Consider the following 24,195-nt stretch of genomic DNA (forward strand, 5'->3'; position numbering starts at 1 on the left):
GGTAAAAATAGAACCAGGTAGTGCCAGTAGCTCACTGAGTGCAACCATTTGACGTCATCGAAATAAAGGCCAAAAATGTATTTAAAAAGTGGATTTTTTTAAAACCATAAATCTTTCATTGATTTTCTACTACATATTTTAGAAGGAGACATGATTTACGTTATATTAATCCATACAAGTCTTAATACTTGTGGTTCCGTTTAATGCATCTCCGCTGTGTATACGCATATGACTACCATTCATTTGGGGTCAATTTGATTACCCGTAGAACAAAGCCAATTTGCAGATTTGTGATATGGTGATTTGTCTTTTATTGAAAATACTCCTTTCTGTGCCCTCAGGGAAGTTTGGTGTTTGTGGTTGGAAAGATAGAGGGTCTGCTTTCAGTCAGTGGGCGCAGACACAATGCAGATGACCTGGTGGCCACAGCGTTGGCGGTGGAGCCCGTCAAAACAGTTTACCGCGGGAGGTACGAATGACGCAAAATTACAGGTGGACTCTGTAGATTAACATAGCGTGATGTGGTTCTGAGACTGTGTGTTGTGTACGCAGGATTGCTGTGTTCTCCGTCACTGTATTCTATGATGAGCGAGTCGTGATTGTGGCAGAGCAGAGGCCTGATGCTAATGAAGAAGACAGTTTCCAGTGGATGAGTAGAGTCTTACAGGTAATACACAAGCTACCCATCATCCTCAGTGCACTGACCTCACTTAAAATGTATTTAGTATAGCCTAAAGTAGGTCATTGAGATGAATGGACCTGAGCTGGCAGGCTAAATGTAATGAGGCACATAACAATGATGAATTTAGAGTATCCAGTGTTGGCATTTATAGATTTTGACTCATAGTAATAGGTGTCATGACTCTGCATTCTGCATACTTTCTCACAGGCGATAGACAGTATCCACCAGGTGGGCTTGTACTGTTTGGCGCTGGTCCCTGCTAACACGTTACCCAAAACTCCTTTGGGTGGTATTCATGTGTCTGAGACCAAGCAGCACTTCCTGGAGGGATCTCTGCACCCTTGCAATATTCTGATGTGCCCTCATACGTGTGTAACCAACCTTCCAAAACCCAGACAAAAGCAACCAGGTACTGTTGGTTGACATCTAAATCAAAACCTAAATAATATCGAACTTTTTTGTGAATTTGATGAGGGGAATAACCTTCAAGCATCAAGTTAACTGACAATAGTTATATATTATAGCCTATACCACTTGTGTTTACAGTTTATGTTCTTTTTATATTTATTATATTAAACATTTTATTTATTTGTTTGTTCATTTATTTAACTTATTTCTTATTTTAATGTTTTTATTGATCTTACTCTTTATTATGCATCTGTAAATCACTTTAAATTTTACTATTATGTGTGAAATTTGGTATAAAAATAAACTTGCCTTTCCTCACAGTGGGAGTCGGTCCAGCCTCCATTATGGTGGGCAACCTGGTGGCAGGAAAGAGGATCGCACAGGCTAGTGGGAGAGATCTTGGGCTCATTGATGACCAAGAGCAATCCAGAAAGGTTAGCCAAAAATTTCAGGACTACTCAGTAAACTCATTATTAATATCCCTGCATGATGTTATGGAAGCCTGTTTCCGTCACTGAATAAAAAATAAAAAAAGCGTTATTGCCACTATTTATCTCACAAGTCTGATTTTTTTTCTCAGTATTGTGAGATATAAACTCGTGAGATATAAACAATAAAATTGATCATTTGCAATTTAGATATAAGATTATATATAAGATTTTTCTCAGAACTGTGAAATATAAACTTGCAATTGTGAGTTATAAAGTCTAATTTTGAGAGGAAAAGGCTTCTCAGAATTGTGAGTTTAAATCTGACTTAACTTGAAATTGCATGTTATAACAGAATTGTGAGATATAAACTCAATTCTGAGAACAAATATCACAATTGCGAGATATAAACTGGCAATTCTAAGATAAAAAGTCAGAATTATTAGTTTATATCTTGCAATATTCACTATTTCTCAGAATTGTGAGTTTATGTCTCGCAATTCTGACTTTACAACTTGTAATTGCGAGTTTATATTACGCAATTCTAAGTGTCAAGATTACGCTTTTATATCTTGCAGTAGTGACTTTCTCATAATTGCGAGTTTATATCACGCAATTCTGATTATTTCTTATAATTGAGTTTATTTCTCGAAATTGTGAGTTTGTCTCGCAATTCTGACTTTATAACTTGCAATTGCGAGTTCATATCAATTCTAATAAAATAGTTGAAATTGTGAGTTTATATCTCGCAATAGTAGCTAATTCTTAGAATTGTGAGTTTATACCATAATTTTGTGAAAAAAAAAAAAAAAAAGTCAGAATTGTGATAGTGACTTTCTCACAACTGCAATTTATTTATCAGAATTTATGTCTCACAATTCTCACTTTATAACTTGCAATTGTGAGTTTACATCATAATTCTGTGAAAAAAGGCAGAATTGTGAGGAAAAAGTCTGAGAGATAAGAGACTTCTCACAATTACCTTTTTATTTTTTATTCAGTGTGGAAACGGGCTTCCGTATGATGCCTCTTATCATTATAATAGTTCTAAAGTAATCAAATCTATGATTGTATCATAATACACAACATCTCTATTATAATTATTTCACAACCTCCAGTACTTCCAGACATCACTGGGATTCCACCTTTCTATCTGGTTTAAATGATAGTGTCATTAACTCTCACTGAACACAAATAGAGTTGAAAGAAAACTGGGGATAAAGAGAGTTTGTCTCGTCTCTTCTAAGCTTGTGCTCTGGTCTGTCTTTTTCTCTCGTGCTCGGGGCTGTAGCTCTGTGTGTGGCCCACTAACATGGTAAGCCTGAATGCCAGCAATGCTTTGCTATTTGTGTGCGCTGAGCTTTAATTCCCCTTTTGCAACCAGCCACAACAACAGCAACCTCAGGGCCTTACAGAGACAAAAACGTTTAAAACTATAGATTTTTATTAAAGAAATGTTGGTTTTACTTCAATAAAAGCAAAATAGAGAATGGACTTTATTAACTTAATATCTCTGTAACTTTATTTCTTGTAACTGAATTTTTGTCTTTATATTTTACAAAGTGGCTTTGTTTCTAATTTTAAATTTGGTTTTACAAGTACCTCTTTATTTTTATGAAAACAGTAGGCACACGCTCTTATGCTGCATGGTGTGGTCATTATTGCCGCTGTCTGCATGATTCCTGCTGTGGGTGTTTAAATATGCAGACAAACTATGTAAACAATCATCCGCCCCTGATATTATAAACCTTTGCTCCTTTTTTATTTGCTGGCTTAGTAATTCTGTTTGCTGAAATAATGCTATGGGTTTATTTGTGTGTTGCTGTTGTCATGTTCAAGGCTAAGATTTCTGTTGATCTTACTGAGGTCTTTGTATGGATGGTAAGTTGAGACCAGTCCTCTTCTGTTCTACAGCACCAGTTCCTGTCTGAAGCCCTGCAGTGGAGAGCACAGACTGATCCGGATCATGTCCTCTATATGCTGCTGAATGCAAAGGTGACGCACGTACGACCCCAATCATACTGGTCATTTAGTCAAACCGTTCTGTACTGAGACTTTTCCTGTTTTGGCCTATAGGGTGTAGCAGTGAGCACAGCCACGTGTTCTCAACTGCACAAGCGAGCAGAGAAGATCACAGCAGCTTTGCTGGAAAGAGGAGGAATTAACACTGGAGACAACGTAGTACTGCTTTATCCTCCCGGTAATGATGTCTCTCTCAATTTTGCAAGCCAAAAATTAGTCCATTGTCAATGCCAATAGTGTACCAATGTATGAAGTCAAAATGTCCTGATAATTTACTCACCCCAATGTCATCCAAGATGTTCATGTCTTTCTTTTTCAGTTGAAAAATCTTTGAAGTCCACTATATGGACAAAAGTCCTGTAATGTTTTCCTCAAAAACCTTATTTTGTTTTCAACTGAAGAAAGAAAGACATGAACATCTCGGATTTTATTTTGGTTTTATCTACCAGTCATTAAAATCGCCAAGTGCATTTCTGAGCACCTTCAACACCCAGAAATAACAGCATGAATTATCACATGGAATGTTTTTAAGAAAACTGTTTTATTCTTTTCTACAGGCATAGACCTAATCGCTGCCTTTTATGGCTGTCTATATGCGGGCTGTATTCCGGTCACCGTCAGGCCTCCTCATCCACAAAACCTTGGCGCCACCCTCCCCACAGTCCGAATGATCATAGATGTGAGTCTTGAGTACTTTGCACGTCAGCCATTTATGATTTTATAAAACATAGGATGTTAATCTGAGAAATGATGTCTGTATTAGGTGAGCAAAGCATCCTGCATCCTCACGACTCAAACCTTGATGAAAATTTTGCGGTCTAAAGAAGCAGCAGCCAGTGTGAATGTGAAAACTTGGCCGAATATAATAGACACAGGTACAGAAATGTAATATGTTCACATGGCTTTAATGCCAGTTGTTGAAAGATCAGTATTCCTGACTTGACATTGTGTGTGCAGATGATCTTCCCAGAAAACGGCCTTCACACATCTATAAACCTCCCACTGCGGAAATGTTGGCCTACCTGGACTTCAGTGTGTCCACCACAGGCATGCTGACTGGAGTTAAGGCAAGTTTATTTTGCAAAAACAAGTATGTAGAATCACGGTCATGTCCTAAACAGCTCGTTTGTGTGTTTCTTTCAGATATCTCACTCAGCGGTCAATGCTCTGTGTCGGTCCATCAAACTGCAGTGTGAGCTGTACTCATCTAGACAAATTGCCATCTGCATGGACCCCTACTGTGGCCTGGGCTTTGTTCTGTGGTGTATGTCTAGGTAGTACACATGATTAAACTTTAAACTATGACCTAACCAGGCATAACACAGTCACATCTATTCTGTGTTCATCTGAGGTTAAGCTGAGACTGCACCTGGTTAGGACACAATGCCATGCATGGAATTTATAGAATACCCACTGTAATTTGTATCTGTGTGTGTCTAGTGTTTATTCAGGTCACCAGTCAATCCTGATCCCTCCCATGGAGTTGGAGACGTCTCTGCCCCTGTGGCTGAGCACGCTCAGTCAGTATAAGATCAGAGACACCTTCTGTTCATACTCAGTCATGGAGCTCTGCACCAAGGGCCTTGGCACACAGACTGAAGCTCTAAAGGTGCGTCAACTTTAAGTTTTGTTTAAGAAGTCTCTTATGCTCAACAAGACTGCATTTATTTGATCAGTAATACAGTAAAAACAGGAATATTATTACAATTTAAAGTACTTAACTATTTTAATATATTTTAAAATGTGATTTATTTCTGTGATGACAACTTAATTTTCAGCAGCCATTATTTCAGTCTTTACTGTGACATGATCCTTCAGAAATTGTTCTAATCTGCTAAAGATACATTTTTTTATTATGAATGTTGAATACAGTTGTGATGCTTAATATTTTTGTAGAAACTGTGATTCTTTGATTAGAAAGTTAGAAAAAAAGTTTTTACTATCACATTTGATCAATGCATCCTTGCTGTTTAAAAAATTGTACTGACCCCAAGTTTTGGTTGAATGGTAGTGTACAGTAACAGTTATTAAAAGTTATTATTTATCTACATATCATTCTGAACCTGTATGACTGGGATGAAAAACAAAATGAGGATTTTTGAAGAATATCCTGGCCATTCTTTACAAATAAAATTTTATATATTTATATATATACACTACCCTCCAAAAGTTTGGAAACACCCTAGAAAAGTGGGGTTTTGGACAATATTGGTATGAACCCTTTTTAATTTGTGATAATTTTGCACTGATAAGGAACAACACAAACTACAAAAACATATTTTAGTGCATAAACAGTTTATACATAGAAAAAACGTAACTTTTCGATTCATCAAAATTATCCACTCAAAATGAAAATTATTATTGCTGATCTTCGATGATAATGTCAAGTTACTTTACTGTATTTGCACCAAAAAATGATAAGGATTTATGCTGATATCATCCAAAACCACACTTTGCCAGCAGTGTTTCTAAACTTTTGGAGGGCAGTGTATATATGGCCACAAGCAGCGATTACAGGGGTTCAAGCACATTAAGGCATTTAAGGACATATGAAAAAATCTATTACATATTACAGGTAATTTGCCATAGAAATATATTTTTTAATGTTTATGACTGTTTTAGCACCAGCTGTTGACCGATCTCCCTAAAAAATTGGAAGCTTGTTTAGATCCACCCATTGTATGTGCTCACCAGGTTTCGTGAAGTTTTCGTTTAGGCTTTATGGGTTTCTGGGCATTTTTGGACAGGTCGCTTTTCTAAATGGCCCCAATATAAGTTCCCAAAGGGTAAATTTTAAATCTTTTTTTCTTTTTTTTTTGACCTTGAGAGTCCAGAGAAAAAAAAACCTAGGACTAGTTCGCAAAAGTTTTTTTTTTTTTAATATTTTCTCAATCATTTTAACAAATGGTTTGATTAGAATAGGACAAACAGGTGCATAGTTATGGCTGTTTTTGTTCTTTCCCTCTTATAGCGGCACCAAGTGGCCAAGCTCTGACTTTTTTCACGTGACCTCAAATTTAGTTCTTACATACTCGTTGTGAGTTTGGCGAAGATATCTCATTCCATTCAAAAGTTATAGCCGTTTTAGTAAAAGCAGCCCTGCCCCTTTCGAACATTTTGGCATCCCTTTGTAACGGAGGGTCGAAATTTCTCTTTTATTTTGATAAATATTGATATTCACTCTCCAGAAAATCTTGCTGCACTGCTTTGGTTCTGATCGGGTGAAAATCCTAAGACTAGTTTGCAGACTGGTTTTTCAAAAAATGCGAAATACCCAGAAATTTCACCAGGGTGACGAGACATGCATTTTGAGCCAAGGATTCCAACAACATGAGACACTTGAGTCTGCGACTAAAGGTTTAAGAGTTGAGCGATTTTGTACTTTTGATCGCTGTAGCGCCCCTGTCAGGCTGATTAGGACGAGCCTTGGTGACGTTGTAGACGGTGTAAGTACTACCATCCCTCCAAGTTTCAAGTCTCTGTGACTTACAGTTTGGTCTGCCCGATCAGTTTTAACGTGTAAACTGCTGATCCTTGGCCATTCTAACAATTACAAGCTTCACGCTTGAACCCCTAAAAAACAAAAGTGATTCACTTGTGTACTATATTTTCCAAGTCTTCTGAAACTTACAGTAGGTTAAGGTGAGAACAGACTGGATAGGAAGAGAATCCTCCCTAGCTGGCATGTAGAAACAATGTCTGTTTTGTAAACAAAATGAGTCAGATCTTTTTAGTGATTCAGTCGATCCATTCATAAAACCAGTAATTGTTTTATTCTCAAAAAGAACTGATTTAGTTCTTGTTTCAACTCAATGCCAGGGATCATCTTCTGAAAAACATGTTTTGGTCAGTTTCTCACAAAAAGCTATCGCATGGCTTCAGAAGAATTGAAATACATAAAAGTAGTGTGTGCCGCTTTTATGAAACATTTATTTACTGCAGTAGAACAACCAGCACATTATTAAAATTCCTCCTTCTGTTTTCCTTGGAAGAAACAAAGTCATACAGGTTTGGAATAGCATGAGGGTGAGTAAATAATAACAGAATCTTAATTTTTGGGTTGCTAATCCTGTAATTCTGAGGAAAACAGCTTTCAGACAGGGATGTTCAAGGTAAACATAGTATAGAAGTGTCTATAAAAGCTGACGAGTGATATATGTGCAGGCGCGCGGCGTGAACCTGTCGTGTGTAAGGAGCTGTGTCGTCATTGCTGAAGAGAGGCCTCGTTTGACTCTCACGCAGTCATTCTCCAAGCTCTTCAAAGATTTGGGCCTGTCTCCACGTGCAGTGAGCACCGCTTTCGGCGCCAGAGTCAACCTGGCCATCTGTCTACAGGTTGGGGCAAAAAATATACTGTGTCAGCTGTGTCATGACGCAAACCAGAGCCTTATTTTGATTTCTGTCTCCTTCCATCAGGGCACTGCTGGTCCAGACCCGTCCACTGTTTATGTAGACATGAAGTCCCTCCGGCATGACAGGTATGTGTGAGATGAATCCAGTGGTGGCATGAAGACAGCTGCTACATGCTTGCAGTGTGACATTGTCTGTCTTTCTCTGTTATAGAGTGAGGCTGGTGGAGAGAGGAGCTCCTCAGAGTCTGCCGCTGACGGAGTCTGGGACTGTAAGTCCTGTAGATCTGTCCTTTTATCTTACACTGTTAGTATAAGACGTATCAGTCATCCTGAATTTTTTTCTGTGCTTCACTTTAGATTCTACCTGGAGTGAGAGTAATCATTGTGAACCCAGAGACAAGAGGTCCACTAGGAGATTCTCATTTGGGCGAGGTGACCGATTGCACAAATACAGCTTGTTTCAGTGATACGTAATTGTCCACATAGGAAATGTGGAAAGGTTTAGTGTGACAGATGTCATCTTCATTACTTTATTGCCTTGTTTTCCAGATCTGGGTGAACAGTCCTCATAATGCCAGTGGTTATTATACCATCTATGGTGAGGAGAGCCTGCAGGCAGACCACTTTAACACACGGCTGAGCTTTGGAGACACTGAAACGCTCTGGGCCAGAACTGGATATCTGGGATTTGTCAAGAGGACAGAGCTACTGGATGCAAGTGGAGGTTTGTACTGTATTAAAGATTGATTATTGTGAATATATTATTGCAAAATGAATTTGGAGTTACAGCCTTCACTTGCCAACAAAGCAAACTGTACATTTTTATGAATTTAAATGTATACTTCAATACACTCCTTTTTGAACAGTAAGATTTTTAATGTTTCCAAGCCTGCATTAATTTGATCCAAAGTACAGCAAAAACATTCAATTTTTTTTTTCCTATTTAAAATAACCTTTTTCTTTTTGAATATATTTTAAAATGTAATTTATTCCTGTGATTTCAAAGCTGAAGTTTTAGCATCATTACTTCAGTCACATGATCATTCAGAAATCATTCTAATATTTGGATTTGCTGCTCAAATAAACATTTATTATTAATATTATGTTGAAAACAGCTGAGTGCATTTTTTTTATTCAGGTTTCTTTGATGAATAGAAAGTTTGGAAGAACAGCATTTATCTAAAATATAAATCTTTTGTAACATTATAAATGTCTTTATCATCATTTTTGATTAATTTGAAGCATCCTTGATTAATAAAGTATTAATTTCTGTAATTTTTTTCCAAAAAGAAAATGATACTGACTCCAAGCTTTTGAATGGTATAGTGTATAATGTTACAGAAGCTTTTTATTTCAGGTAAATGCTAATCTTCGGATCTTTCTATTCATCAAAGAATCCTGAAATAAAAATAACCGTTTTAAATATTGATAATAATAATAAATGTTTCTTGAACAGCAAATCAGCATATTAGAATGATTTCTAGAAGGATCATGCGAAATTGAAGACTGGAGTAATGATGCTAAATTTAGCTTTGATCATAGGAATAAATTACATTATAAAAAATATTCAAATAGAAAGCAGTTATTTTAAATAGTAAAAATATTTTTAAAATATTACTGCTTTTGTTGTATTTTGAATCAAATAAATGCAGGCTTGGTGAGCAGAAGAGACCTCTTTCAAAAAAAAAAAATTAAAACTCTTAATTATCACTAACATTTTATTTCTATAATTTAGTGTTACTTTTTTATATTTCATATACATTCACAGTCAGAGTTTTCAGCTCAGTAATTTTTTTTTGCAGTAATGGCTGTTATTCAACAAGGACACACAAATTGATCAAAATTGACAGTAAAAGCTTTTACAACTGTCACAAACGATTTCTACTTTTCCTTTACGTATACATTTTCTTTTGAACTTTCTAATTATAAATGAATCCACACAATATAAAGCTGCAACTATTTTCAACATTGATAATGAGAAATGTTTCTTGAGCATCAGATTACAATGATTTCTGAAGGATCATGTGACAACTAAGTAACTACTGAAAATTCAGATTTGCCACGACAGGAATACATTCCATTTTAAAATACATAAGAATAGACAAGTTATGTTTAATTTGTAATATTTCACAATAATAAAATAGTTTTTACTGTAATTTGATCAAATAAATGCAGCCTTGGTGAATATAAGAAACTTCTTTTGAAAAACATTAATGGAGAAGTTCATTTGCGAAATAAAAATTTCCTGATAATTTACCCCCATGTGATCCAAGATTATGTTGTCTTTCTGCTTTTAGTTACAAAGAAATTAAAGTTTTTGAAGAAAACATTCCAGGATTTTTTTTCCATATGGTGGACTTCAATGGGGATCAATGGGTTGAAGCTCCAAATTGCAGTTTCAATGCAGCTTCAAAGGGCTTGACACGATCCCAGCCAGAGAAATAAGGGTCTTATCTAGCTAAACGATTGGACATTTTCTTAAAACAAGAAAAATTTATATACTTTTTAACCACAGATGCTCATCTTGCATCAGCCCAATTTCACGCATTACATAATCATGTTGTAAAGGTCACGCGTGGCATAGGTGGAAGTACCAACCCAGTGTTTACAAAACAAATGTGCAAAGAAAGTCATACGCCTTTTACAAAAACGGTAAAACGATGTCAGACAATTTTGAAGTTGGCGGAGAAAATGAGATTTTTCGCCCTACCCTACCTTTTCGAACTGAAGTACACAGACGAAGAACTAACCACACGTGACCTTTCCAACATGATTACATAAGGCGTGAAATCCAGCTAGTGCAAGACGAGAATTTGTGGTTAAAAAGTATATAAATTTTTATTTATTTATTTATTTTGAAGATTACCAATTGTAAGGATAAGATCCTTATTCCTCAGCTGGGATCATGTAGATCTCTTTGAAGCTGCATTGAAACTGCAATTTGGACCTTCAACCTGTTGGTCCTCATTGAACTCCACTATATGGAGAAAAATCCTGGAATGTTTTCCTCAGAAACCTTAATTTCACCTTAATTTGCAAAAGAAAAGATCACATTGGGATTAGTAAATTACCAGAAAATTTTTATTCTAGAAGTGAATTAATCCTTTAAAACTTCGGCCCTAGTGTACACTGGTTTTCATTTTAAAACTAGTCCAGTAGCACACTTTCTCATGCTCCTTTTTCTCATCCTTTATCTTCCACCAGATCGCCACGATGCTCTGTTTGTGGTGGGTTCGCTCGATGAAACACTGGAGTTGCGAGGTTTGCGTTATCACCCTATTGACATTGAGACCTCTGTGTCTCGGGCGCACCGCAGCATCGCTGAGAGGTGAGAACCTCAAGAACATTTAACTTCTGTCTGCACTTCTGATTACTACACTCAACAAGTTGTTGTTGCTATAAATCATACTTGTTTTTACAGTGCCGTCTTTACATGGACCAACCTGTTGGTGGTTGTAGTGGAGCTCAATGGATCTGAGCAGGAAGCTCTCGATTTGGTTCCCCTGGTCACTAATGTGGTTCTGAAAGAGCATCACCTCATCGTTGGTGTGGTGGTCATCGTAGACCCCGGCGTCATCCCTATCAACTCGCGGGGCGAGAAGCAACGCATGCACCTGCGCGACTCTTTCCTGGCCGACCAGCTGGATCCCATCTACGTGGCGTACAATATGTGAGCTTGAACTAACATGCTTAAAGCTCAACACGGCACCCAAAGAACCACTCGCAACGCGGCCGTTCCTCTGTCAGCACGCAACACGGAGGAAGAAGCCGGCTTGTCTTCTTTCCACCCCTGCGCTGAGCCTTGTACATATTTGTATGTTCTTTTTAATGTGATTGTGGCCTGTTCGACCAATGGTGGTCACCCGGCTCAAGCCATCCAACCTTCTCTGGACCTCCAGGAGGGTGGTGCTCTTCTTTCAGAACATCTTTCTGCCCTTTAAAGCAGGTGAAACCACATTTTCGCCAGTTGCATTGACTTGGTGCCACTTCCAATATGCCTCTTCCATAGAGCAGCGCTTGTGCTCTTGCAGTCAAACCTGAGGGACTAACATGAAGCTTTCCTGCGCACTTTATCTCCTCTCGTGGCTGGAGGAATGTCATTTGGTTTTCATTCTGGAAGTGCTAACTTTAGGTTTATGGATCAACAGTATCACCAGCAAAACAAACATATCTTCTTTTATTTAAAACTGCTAGTGATTTTAATGGTTTTAAAATAAATGCACCACATTTTATGATCGCCTGACAGGTTTCTTTTTTTAACTCACATTTCCAACTGTAATTGTAAGAACTGGAGTGAGAAGTTTGTGACGTTGTCCTCACTGAAAGCACAGCAGTTTTAACACAATACATTCGTAACTTGACATCTTATATGCATTAGATGTATATTGAGGGTGACAGAAATGTTTGGAGATGAAGACAGTTCCATGCCTAGTCTTTTAAAAGTATGTTTCTGTCTTCGTTTTGATTTGAGGTGACTGGAAAGGTGAAGAGATGGAAGGTGTTTGTATGTAGACTATATATTGTAGTGTCTCACTGGTGTTACTGTATAAACAAATGGACCCTGTTATTTGGTCCTCCAAAAACTTGACTGATCTTTCATACTTGATGGCAGTTCTTAGCAACTGATTTAGATCATGATGCGAAAACAATAAAAAATATTTTTACACATTACAACCGTCACAAAAAAACAGTTTTCAGCGTTTTGTCATTCTGCTACTCGTAAGCCCCGTTCATGCCGAGCAAGTCTCTGTTGGTGTGAACAACCCTTCGCAATGTTTTCCTGAGTGTTTTGGATGTGTGTAAGAGAGAGCGAGTGTGCTAGAAGGCAAAAAGGGTGTTTTAACCGACTTGCGGAAAAGAGAATGTGAGCTAAGAGAGGAAATATCTTTTCTATCTTAATAAAATTACAGTAACATTTATTAGCACCTAACATGTTTATTTCAAAATGGCCTTAGATATCAAAATTTTCTTTCTTCCTGCAGATTGTTTACATGTGAAATTCTGTGCAGCTCTTTCTTTAACAATGCACACATTCTCTTAACTGTTTTTTTGTATTTTAATTCATTTCTTAATTGTCAAAATATTGAGTGTGTTGATGCAAAATTTACAAAGTTTTATGTTAATTAAATTTATTGTTGTCATCACTGAATCTTTTACTGTCTTCTCTTACAGTAATTTTACTGTATTTTAAGTAATGTGCAAAAAACACTGCTAAATGAGGAAGCATCTGTTTAGTTCATAAATATATTTAACTTACAGTTGAGGTAATGTTTATTTTACCAAAATAAGAGGGATTATGCAAAATGCATATTATTTTTTTATTAGTGCAGACCTGAATAAGATATTTATATGTTTACATATAGTCCACAAAAGAAAATAGTAGTTGAATTTATTAAAATGACCCCGTTCAAAAGTTTACATACACTTGATTCTCATCCACAGCTGTTTTTTTTGTTTTGTTATGTTTTTTTTTGCCCTGAACAGTTAAACTGCCTGCTGTTTTTCAGAAAAATCCTTCAGGTCCCATAAGTTCTTTGGTTTTTCAGCATTTTTGTGTATTTGAACGCTTTCCAGCAATGACTGTATGATTTTGAGATCCATCTTTTTAAACAAAGGACAAGTTCAAACGCTCACTGATGCTTCTGAAGGAAACATGATGCATTTAGAGCCGGGGTGAATTTTTTTAAAATTTAAAGATCAGGGTAAATTCCACTTATTTTGTCTTCTTGGAAACATGCAAGTACTTTCTGTAGCTTCTGAAGGGCAGTACTAAATGAAAAATATATATTTAGGCAAAATAAGAAAAATGTACACATCTTCATTCTGTTCAAAAGTTTTTACCCTCCGGCTCTTAATGCATCGCAGTTTCTTCTGAAGCATCAGTGAGCGTTTAAACCTTCTGTAATGAGTCCCTCAGTTGTCCTCAGTGTAAAAAGATGGATCTCAAAATCATACAGTCATTGTTGGGTTTAAATACAGAAAAATGCTGAAAAACCAAAGAATTTCTGGGACCTGAAGGATTTTTCTGAAGAAGAGCAGGCAGTTTAACTGTTCAGGACAAACAAGGAACTCATGAACAACTATCACTAAACAAAAACAAAAACAAAAAAAAAACACAGTTGTGGATCATTCAGGTAACAACACAGTATTAAGAATCAAGTGTATGTAAACTTTTGAACGGGGTAAACTTTTCTTCAACTGTATATTCAACTTATGTGCTATGCTGAAAATTCTCTATCCACAATTTGGTGTTCCTGGTCAAAAATGACCAGTGTGTTAAAAATGGCTAGAAAATCTCTCATATTGCTTTATTTCCAAATAATGGATTCAATCTTTGTGTGAACTTGTTTTCTTTCAGTTAGCACAGGATTTGAATGTTTTTGGAACTGACTGCTCATGAATTTGTGCTCATCATTTCAGTTTTTGAGTGAAAAAAGCATTATTCACAGTTAATTTTGGCAATGTTTTCTCAAAAACTGAGGTGTACAGGCTCAGATCAATGAGGCCTATGATCAATCAGTTCCAAAACATGCATAAACTGTCGTAATCGAAAGAAAATAAATCAATAAAAACCTAAAATCCAAGATTTAGTGATAATATAGCATAAAAAATTAATAAGTCTTAGCAAACATTGAATTTAATTTATTTGGGCTGTTTTTAGGTTCTGTAATGTCCATTACAAAGCACATGCTTGTCATTCAAAGCAAGCTTAGTGTAGGTATAAATGCAGGGACATATTAAGAAATTATATTAGTTGCCTCAAACAATCCACACACACTTTTTCAGCATTAATCCACTCTTATTTACATGACATTTGAAACAAACCATTACAGCAAACCATTAAAACATCAGGATACAACCTCCTGCAAGCTAAATTCTAATTTGTCCACCAGAGGTCACTATATACTCTGATTCTTACTCATCACTTTAGTTCTTCAGATGTCAATACAATCATAACACATGTACACTCTACTGTATATTTGAATTAGGCCTACTGTATATACAAAAAAACCTTATATATTAGTAAAATCAGCTTTAATGTAAGCTGTTATTCATTTTACGCTCAATCCAATAATAGTGGGCGTAGACTTTCAAATAAATGTTTGGTCGGTTACGTTTTCCACAAGAAGTGGCCTTCACTCGAATTCCAATCAAAAAGTAGCGGTCCTCAATTTTGATATAGCAGTTCAGGGGTCCACCAAGATTTGTCTAAATACATGCACAATACATTATTATGAGTAATTCAATAAATATATCAATTAATTTAAGAAATAATGTCTTGATAGTTCATATAAGTGGCTTGTTTAAATAAAAAAAATAAACTTAAATCATTACAAATGCTCCAAGTGAATTTTGGTATCACAACATTATTTTAAAAAAGGGATTTTTAAAATTTGCTATACCATTCAAATGTTTTGGGTCTGTAAGACTTTGTTAATGTTTTTGAAAGACATCTCATATACTCACCAACGCTGATCAAAAAATACAGTAATATTGTGCAATATTATTAGAATTTAAAACCAGTTTTCTATCTGAATATATTTTAAGAAGAATTTTCAGCAGCCGCAGTCTTCAGTGTCACATGACCCTTCAGAAATCATACGCTGATTTGGTGCTCAAGAAACATTTCTTATTACTATCAGAATTGAAAACATTTTTTTTGTGAAACTGTGGTTTTTATAGTATTCTTTGATTAATAGAAAGTTTAAAAGAACAGCACTTTGAAGACATTTATATGTTACAAAAAGATTGAATTAAAAAGTAAAATCTTACTGGCACCAAACATTTGAATGGCAGTGTAAATGTGAAAATGTTAGTACTTTCAAATCGATTAATCGCAATTAATCGCATCCCAAAAACATACACAAAGTTTGTGTTTACATGCGTGTTTGTGTGTACTGTGTAAATTTATATGTATATATAAATACACACCCATACATAATTATATTTAAAAAATGTGTACTAACAATGTAATTAATGTTCTATTTATTATAGCCAAGTATCTCATCAAGTTAGTGTTTTCAAGCATTTTACATTCTTTCCAAAATAATATCTCAAGGCATTTTGACACAACAAAGCGGTGATATATAAGTTTGAGTTTTAAAATTTGTTCATTCAGACACAAATATTAAAATATTTCTTAAATATATACATGTATTTGTGTATTTACAAATATATACAAATTTACACAGTACACCCATATGTAAACAAACTTTTATTTTGGATACAATTAATCGCGATTAATCGATTTTACAGCACTAGAAAATATGCACAATCATATGAAAATCTCCAACTGATAACGGATATGCTACTAGGGTACTATAATATGTATAAGCAGTTAAATGCCTTTAACTATTTCACTTTTCACAAACCTAAAGCACTAAAAAAAAAGAGTATTAAAACATACCTCACATCCGTCAACACCACCACCGAATTTACTGACACAAAGCATGTCCGCTGACACAGTATAGTTCCAATATTCTGGTTTATTGCACAAGGACCGTGACATTAAATCCACCTTGGCCTCTTGCAGTACGCCAAGATCATCTAACGTTAATAAATGCAAAACATAAAATTTAATGCAAACATCTCCATTCAGCTATTGTAAACACCTGTGATGCCAACTCACCACCGGGTTGAGCGTTGTATCCTGTGATGTGACACGATTCATATCTGTGATCGGCAGTATCTTCATCAGGCACACAGATGGGATGGACAAACTCATTCAACTCAAAAGGGGTCTTCATTTGTAAAAGAGCAATATTGTATCGCAGTGTGACAGGATTGAATCGTTCGTGTCTGATAATTCGGGCGACTTCTGACTGCTGTGTGTACGCTTCATCAACATCCAATCTATCGCTTCCTGCTCGGATCAAAAGTTTGCTATGGGGAAAGTGTAACAACATCATCAGAGGCTACTGTATGTGCGAATAAATACTTACTGATTAGGATTAAGTGTACATGTTACCCTTTCTGACGCAAATTTACACATGAAGCTGCTGTCATTATCCAATATGGGTGGATAATAGCTCCACCACAGACCTGCCTCAACGGGGCAGATGAACGGGTCTGGTACTGTACCGACACCTGCCAGGGCCAAACGCTCACGTTGACGTTCTCACCTCCGATCATCCGTTTATCTCGATGTTCAACTACTCTCTCAGGCCTGTGTCCGCATAGTCCATCTAGGAGATTCGTAAAAATACACCGTTAGCACATTCGCTGACAGTAACTGATCTCATTGTTTACAAAGTTACGGTCAACTCACACTCTGTGGGCGGATAACCGGTCGCGGCAAAATAAAATATTATCCCCCACCCCAAAGCAACCAGAAAAAGGAGCATTTTCATGCTAGGGCTCATCACGGGGACGTTTAGATAGTTTAGAGCGACAGAGTGCGTGACTGCTGTATTACAACACGAGAAACGTAAGAAATTGTCGGTTGGAAATGAACGGTCAGATTTTGAATTCTATGACGTAAATCACTGAGTTTGTACGATTATGTAGTTCAGTGTTGTCGGCAACCGGGACCTGAAAGCTTTTTTTCATAACCGGATTAATTATTGAAAAAAAACCAGGTTCTTTTTAGTGACTGATTGATTCAAACGACTGATTCCTGTACGTTTTTTAACTGAATTGTATGACGAGCGGTTCATTAATTAATTTTACTCACTTACCGAACGGCAAATTATGGGTTGTGAGACTTTAGGACTGGTCGATCATATAATCAGGGCTCTCAAGTTTTAGAAAAAGTTTGGAGTGAGATTATATCTGTTAGGAGAGGAGCCCCTCGGCCCCACACAATTCTCTCCGGTTTTTGCTAGAAGTTAAATTTTATCTATTGTTCAAAATTGACTAGCACAAAATAGAAACTATAACAACTGGTAATTTTGATTAAAGTCATAAAAATTCCTACAAAATAAAATAAAATGTCATGTATATTTCAAAAATACAAATGCATTAAAAATCTAAAGAAATCTGGCCCCAAATGAGCCAATGAACAGCAGTGCTCAAAGTACATACTGTAGACCTACACATACAGTATTGCAGAACCTGTCCTGAGCTTGTCAAGCTGTGTCTGTGTGAGAGAGAGAAAGCACATATTTCAGCTTATGAATGGCATTTTGTTTTGCAAGTGTTTGTTGCACATATTGATGCTTTGATGACAGTGGTAGGGGCTCAAACTTAACTAGTAACTAGTTACATGTAATGGAATTACATAATTTAATTACAAAATAATTGTAACTAATCGGTTACAGTTGCTGAGAAACAATGTATAGTTAAATTACAGTTATTTATGAAAATTACAAAGGGATTAGGTCTGAATATTTTTACACAGATTTGATTAATTTCTTTCCCAAATTGCATTGACTGCTCTAAAATATGAGACAAAATGTTTCAGAAGTTTAGGACACAAAATGGGACACATGCATTTATTTCCATATTTGGGTTTATGTATATGCTTTTTTTTTCATTGTTAGAAAAAGCTATGCAAGGATTTGATTATAAAAAGGGTATCATAGCTGTTAAACTATATCTTCTGATTTTAAATCTGTATTTAACCTAACCTAGGTGCTAAAGTCTGATTTTGTGGTGGCTGTGCTTTAAAATTAAATTATTATAATCTTAATTCAAGTGAGGAAGGATTTTGTAAGTCTGATAGTAATTAGTCTTGAGTGCTACTGTAAGGTTACAGTTGAAAACATTAGTTAGAAATTAAGAAAAGTAATCAGTTTTGATAAATTTGTCTGTTTTTATCAGATTTACCAATTATCTAGACCTTTCCTTAGTTTCCAGTAGCCAAAATTTAGTTAAAGCTGTTGGAGAGCTAATAATTTTGCATTCTGATTCTGATTCTGATGAATTTGGCTATAGGGATATTCCCCAACATCAGCTCTCACTATCTTTGATCACACAGGCAAGTGATTTCGTCCAGGAATCGTAAAATGAAGAAGAAAAAAAACAGAAGAATGGGTTACCTACTGCATTTATTTTGTTAGTTTTTAGTAAATACAAATGGCAACGTCCCATGTGTGCACGTCCATGTTGCCGAGTGACGAACGTGACTGAAGCGGGATCACGTAATTTACCCGAAAACAAAAAATTCGAATTTATGACATTTGCTGGTAGGTGGTATTTAACTGTCAAGACAGTTATGAACTCCTCCTGCAAGTCTGCGCCTCGTCCATTAACATTTTATAGCGGGACAAGTTATCCCTCACGTTTTAGCGTGAGAAATGCAAGGTGTTGCGTGAGAGCGTGTGAACTGGTTGAAATGCGTGTGTCTCACGGTGAATGCGTGAGACTTGAGAGCCCTGATATAACAACATTTAATTAATATAAACATTTATTAAAATAAATACATGATTGAAGTAAAACTTTTTAAAAAATATAAAATCGTTGTATTAACTTGTTTAAAATCTTATATTATCAAATTAAATTATTTAAAAAAAAAACCGGGAGTTTGATTGACAGGCGATCTGACCAATCATAACCGCCAATCTGCCATTTTTTTTTATTTTGTGCGACAAAAACGGATTTATGTCATTAATTTAGTTGGATTTATGTAGTCACGTAGTGTGAAGGACACAACGACTTTAAGACAAACGGCAAGTCAAATCGTTTGAACTAGGCATTACACGCCTTTTCAGCTACTTTTTTAATCATATAGCAACTTCTTGGTCAGACATCTAGTTTCCGAGACTTGCCGGTATGAGTAACTTTTAGCCAGCAAGCTATTTTCCATCAGAAGCAGAACGATATTATCATCGGCTAGCCTAAGGAACACCGCTGTCGGTTTCAAGGTAACTTAATACCATACTAAACTATTCATGTTAAAGTATTATTGTTTGTATGTACTATATAACAGGGTCTAAAGAGCGTGCGGGGGAGTTTTGCACACAGTGTTAAACAATGTAGAAAGTTATGCCGTGGCAAGGCGGTAATTTGCACGCCCATCTTTCTTAACTATACCATGTGGGTGAAAATACAAAAATAATCAACTGAACAATTACATTTTCCATTATTATACTTGCAAGAAGCACTTTGTGATCAAAATGAGCCTGAAATGCAAAACAGTAACCCAAATTTGGAATAGAGTATTTGCACTTATGTTACGATGTGGTCAGTCACTCGGATGTGCGGCCATATTGTTGTAAACAACAGCATAGCTTGCACGTTTAAAGGATAACTCCATATTCAGAACAACAATTTACAAATAATTTACTCACCCCCTTGTCATCCAAGATGTTCATGTCTTTCTTTCTTCAGCCGTAAAGAAATTGTTTTTTGAGGAAAACATTTCAACATTTTTCTCCATATAATGGACTGATATGGTGCCCCGATTTTGAACTTCCAAAATGCAGTTTATATGCAGCTTCAAACAATCCCAAATGCTGTTGTAAATGATCCCAGCCGAGAAATAACGGTCTTATCTAGCATAACGATCGGTTATTTGAATGAAAATAATACAATTTATATACTTTTTAATGCCAAACGCTCATCTTGTCTTACTTTGCCTGAACTGTTTTTGTTCCAGTTCATGACAGTTAGGGTATGTCGAAAAACTCCCATCTCATGTTCTCCCTCAACTTCGAAATCGTCCTATATCGCTGTTTTACCTTTTTTGTTAAGGGTGTTTGATCTTCTTTACATGTTCACTTCGCAAAGACTGGGTCGGTACTTCTGCAGTGATGTAGGATGAATTGGAAATGATTTTTGAAGTTGAGGGAGAAAATACAGTTTGAGTTTTTCAACGTACCCTGACTGTCTTGAGCCAGAATACACAGAGTTCAGGGAGAGAAAGGAGCGTTTGTGAATCTTTACATTATACGTGAATCTTTGTTTTGGAAGTGGACTTCTCCTTTAATGTACTACTGAATTTGTTGTTCTGCTAATTTATACTGTCTAAACCACAGAAAATAACATGTGGAAGCTGCTAAATCATATAGTGAAGGACTTAGTAAGCAAGAAAAGGCACAATATTTTGACACACTAAAGTTAATAGGTGGTACGTACAAGCAGTACTTAGCCTAATATGTCACCTACCTGATTTGAAATGATAAGAACAAACATGAATGTTGTCAAGATCCTTGCCCTGGAAATCCTGGTTCAGTTGGCGAACCACAAACGCCTTTGTTCCCCAGACAGTTTTTTGCACACTTCTTGATTTATTACAAATGTTTTTCTGGTCTGGACGATTAGAACAGCCCCAAACATGACAATAATTGACCATTTTCAGCAACAATAATCAGCAAAATATGTGAGTTTTGTTCTGTTCAGTGGCATTGTCTACATTCAGTCCGGCCAATATGGCCGATTGATGAAAACACACTATAGCAGGGGTGGCGAACGTTGGTCCTGGAGAGCCGCAGCCCTGCATAGTTTTGCTTTAACCCTAATCAAACGCACCTGAACAATCTAATCAAGGTCTGAAGGGTTACTAGAAAGTAACAGGCAGGTGAGTTTTAATTAGGGTTGGAGCTGAACTCTGCAGGGCTGTGGCTCTCCAGGACCGGAGTTCGCCACCCCTGCTCTATAGGCTTGTTAAGTGATGATGTAATGCATCCAATGAACGCTGTTCCTGGGACCAAACTCCAGTTCAGTTCACTTGAGAATACTGTCTCAGCAGCTGTTTATGAGCACTGTTTCAAATTACGGTTTACACTAGTCTCCTTGCTCACAGCGTCCCAAACACAAATAATTGTAATATTTATTTATTTATATTTATATTTTCATTGTATGGCTATCTGGGATTTACGGTATGGAGTTAAAGGGTAGGATTATATTTTTTTAGTAGTATTATGTCACATTGCGAGTGTATAATTAGTACCGTTGGTTGTTTTCTCATGTCATCTGATAGAGTGTTTGGACCCAGAAGTCACGGAAGAGGTGATGCTTGATGTCAGACTTAAAAAGTGAATAGTAAAGTTCTTTTTCTAAAAGCACAAACATAAAATAAGATTTGAAAAGGAAAAAAAACCCCTGCATATTCAGTTTGGTGAAAGTGAGAATATTAAATGTAATTACTATAACAGTTACTATTTACAGTTTTTCATAGTGTGATTTTTGGTGAATTGTACTATTTAAACCATTTATGGTTAGTTTGATAACTATTAATTACAAAATAAGTATATGGAATCTAAAACTAAAGAGCAAAAACTTAAAATAAAATCTATTGCCTTCATTTATTAGTTAATGGATAATAACAAGTGAGAATTCAGTTATGTTCTGACTACTTAAATAAATGTCCTCCATTTCCATTTGAGAAATCAGAATTTGTCACAGTAAATGCAAAAAACAAAAAAAACAACTGCATTTCTTTTATTAATATTTCTGATTTGTTAACTCAATAATTAAATAATGTCAGACTGTCATTTGAAAGAGGCTTTATTGAAATGACAGGAAATCAGCAAACAGCACAGAGAGCTGTTCTGATGTCTGATGGAGTACGGCTTACATTAGCAGGCCCATCCATGCAGAGAAAAACAGGGCTGAGATTAATTTCAAAACTGGCAGATCTGTGACTGAGGCAGCAGATACAGATCTTGCTTGAGCTTTTCTCAGCCAAACGGTGTACCGACTAGCACGAGTGTATATGCCAGGTTTGTTTGGCAGTGCACAATCCTCTCCATGACTTGTCACACCATAAAGGTAAAATCTCTCCATGACTTTGCTGTAACACTGTAGAGGACCTCCGCTGTCACCCTTGATTGAAGAGCATTCCAACAGATATTGATAATCACTGTCTTTAACAGACCAGTTACTCTGGAATGTGATATGAGACAGTATTACCTGACACGTGTCGACTCCCCCTTTGTCAAATCCTGCGCAGATCATGTTGTCATTAACATGGCCATCATACCAGCTTCTCTGGTTGCAGATTCCAGTATTGATGACATCAACTTCAGCTTCCTGAAGAGTGTTAACTAACATTCCTATAAAAAAGGAGTTTCAGAAAAAAAAAGAAAAACAAGATCATTCTTTCATTTAATATTCTACTTAAATAGGATCATAAGAAATGTTCTTAAATCATCCATAAATTACAAAAATACAAATAGTCGTAATAGTCGTTTACTCGACTTCCATTTAAAAAAAACCCTGCAAGTGTGAAAAGTGTCCATTACATATTCCGCTAAATTATCGTCTGTTAATAATGCAGAGATTTTGAGTTCTGAACTAGTGTTTTTGGGCATTGTATACTAACCTTCAAACACTGAGCTGCCCCAACCAGTGATATAACATGAGCTGAAGCTTAGTTGTTTCTCCTCCATTTCATTTTTCATTATGCACACAGGCTGCACATGTTTTGTGAAATACAGAGGGTAATGCAGATGCAAAAGTGCCACATCGTTATCGTAATTCGATCGGTTGAACTTCTCATGCAGGATCACATGATGGACTGAACGATACTGGACACTTTTTCCATGTCTGGGTCGAGAAATCACTCCAGCCACGATTCGTAGTTTATAGTTGTTACTACAAAAGAAAGATCTAAGTGAAATATTACAAACTGCATGCAAAAGATCTGCAATAAAATATTGTTTAGGAAAGCAGAACAATTTTTAGCCATTTCCTTGGTTTAATGTACTAAGTAGTCTACACCCAATGTTAATCTAAAAAGAAACAAGCATATAATTAACTGAACCACTAATCCAAGTATATAATTTTAGATCAACCACCCGCCCTTGCTTATTTAACTAAATATGCATCTGTGAATGGTTCTTAAGCTCAGATGAAATATATCACCTGTTTGCTTTCACAAACAACATTTAACATTGCTGAAAGTTAAAGGTGACATGCTAGCACATGTATATGCTGCATATTATAAGCAAGGAAAAGCATAAAGCTTCTCACCTATTTCTGAAGCAGTGGGATGCGGTGATTACCCACCGATGGCTGATGATGGACCCACCACAGATATGCCTTGAGCCCCGCTGTATGCTCACCTGCCAAGGCCAAGAGCCCTCTAATGCAGAAAGGCCTCCTGAAATACGAAGCTGCTTTGGGGAATCCAGCAAAGGCCGCTGTCCACAATCTAAAAAGAGCATTTAGTTAGTTGCTCTGAACACTTTTCATTACTTAGATTGCTTTACATTTAGATGATTACTTTACTTAGATGATTAGATTGTCTGTAAATACAGTTTAGGTCAAAAGTTTACATACACCTGGCAGAATCTGCAAATGTTAATAATTTTACCAAAATAAGAGGGATCATACAAAATGAATGTTATTTTTTATTTAGTACTGACCTGAATAAGATATTCCATATAAAATACATTTACATATAGTCCACAAGGGAAAA

The 24,195-nt window shown here is 36.2% G+C and overlaps 2 protein-coding genes across 5 annotated transcripts in view; one reads left to right on the forward strand and one right to left on the reverse strand.

Moving 5' to 3' along the window:
- dip2ba (disco-interacting protein 2 homolog Ba) overlaps positions 1-13,041 on the forward strand; it is a 62,867-nt gene extending 49,826 nt beyond the window's left edge. The window contains exons 21-39 of one of the 4 annotated variants that reach the window (XM_051095948.1): positions 342-469; positions 553-667; positions 890-1,091; positions 1,412-1,524; positions 2,810-2,833; positions 3,433-3,513; positions 3,595-3,718; positions 4,098-4,219; positions 4,304-4,415; positions 4,498-4,607; positions 4,684-4,814; positions 4,981-5,149; positions 7,705-7,875; positions 7,957-8,018; positions 8,104-8,161; positions 8,250-8,324; positions 8,442-8,616; positions 11,097-11,220; positions 11,314-13,041. In XM_051095948.1, coding sequence (XP_050951905.1) covers positions 342-469; positions 553-667; positions 890-1,091; positions 1,412-1,524; positions 2,810-2,833; positions 3,433-3,513; positions 3,595-3,718; positions 4,098-4,219; positions 4,304-4,415; positions 4,498-4,607; positions 4,684-4,814; positions 4,981-5,149; positions 7,705-7,875; positions 7,957-8,018; positions 8,104-8,161; positions 8,250-8,324; positions 8,442-8,616; positions 11,097-11,220; positions 11,314-11,566 — 2,349 coding nt within the window. In that variant the 3' untranslated portion in view covers positions 11,567-13,041. Of the gene's footprint in view, positions 1-341; positions 470-552; positions 668-889; positions 1,092-1,411; positions 1,525-2,809; positions 2,834-3,432; positions 3,514-3,594; positions 3,719-4,097; positions 4,220-4,303; positions 4,416-4,497; positions 4,608-4,683; positions 4,815-4,980; positions 5,150-7,704; positions 8,019-8,103; positions 8,162-8,249; positions 8,325-8,441; positions 8,617-11,096; positions 11,221-11,313 lie in introns of all 4 variants that reach the window. The other 3 variants (XM_051095946.1, XM_051095949.1, XM_051095947.1) reach the window with 3 other exon arrangements.
- A 1,561-nt stretch (positions 13,042-14,602) lies between these two features.
- On the reverse strand, positions 14,603-23,941 carry LOC127154924 (transmembrane protease serine 9). Its single transcript, XM_051096802.1, has 10 exons — positions 23,748-23,941; positions 23,098-23,369; positions 22,686-22,828; positions 22,419-22,598; positions 17,946-17,970; positions 17,161-17,298; positions 16,861-17,077; positions 16,522-16,775; positions 16,300-16,439; positions 14,603-15,101 (listed from the first exon to the last, which is right to left on the reverse strand). Exons 1-10 carry the CDS (start codon positions 23,939-23,941, stop codon positions 14,928-14,930), a joined length of 1,737 nt encoding a protein of 578 aa, XP_050952759.1. The 3' UTR covers positions 14,603-14,927.
- Between the last annotated feature and the right edge of the window lie 254 nt (positions 23,942-24,195).

The sequence above is a fragment of the Labeo rohita genome, chromosome 23, assembly GCF_022985175.1.
Source record: "Labeo rohita strain BAU-BD-2019 chromosome 23, IGBB_LRoh.1.0, whole genome shotgun sequence".
Taxonomy (NCBI): domain Eukaryota; kingdom Metazoa; phylum Chordata; class Actinopteri; order Cypriniformes; family Cyprinidae; genus Labeo; species Labeo rohita.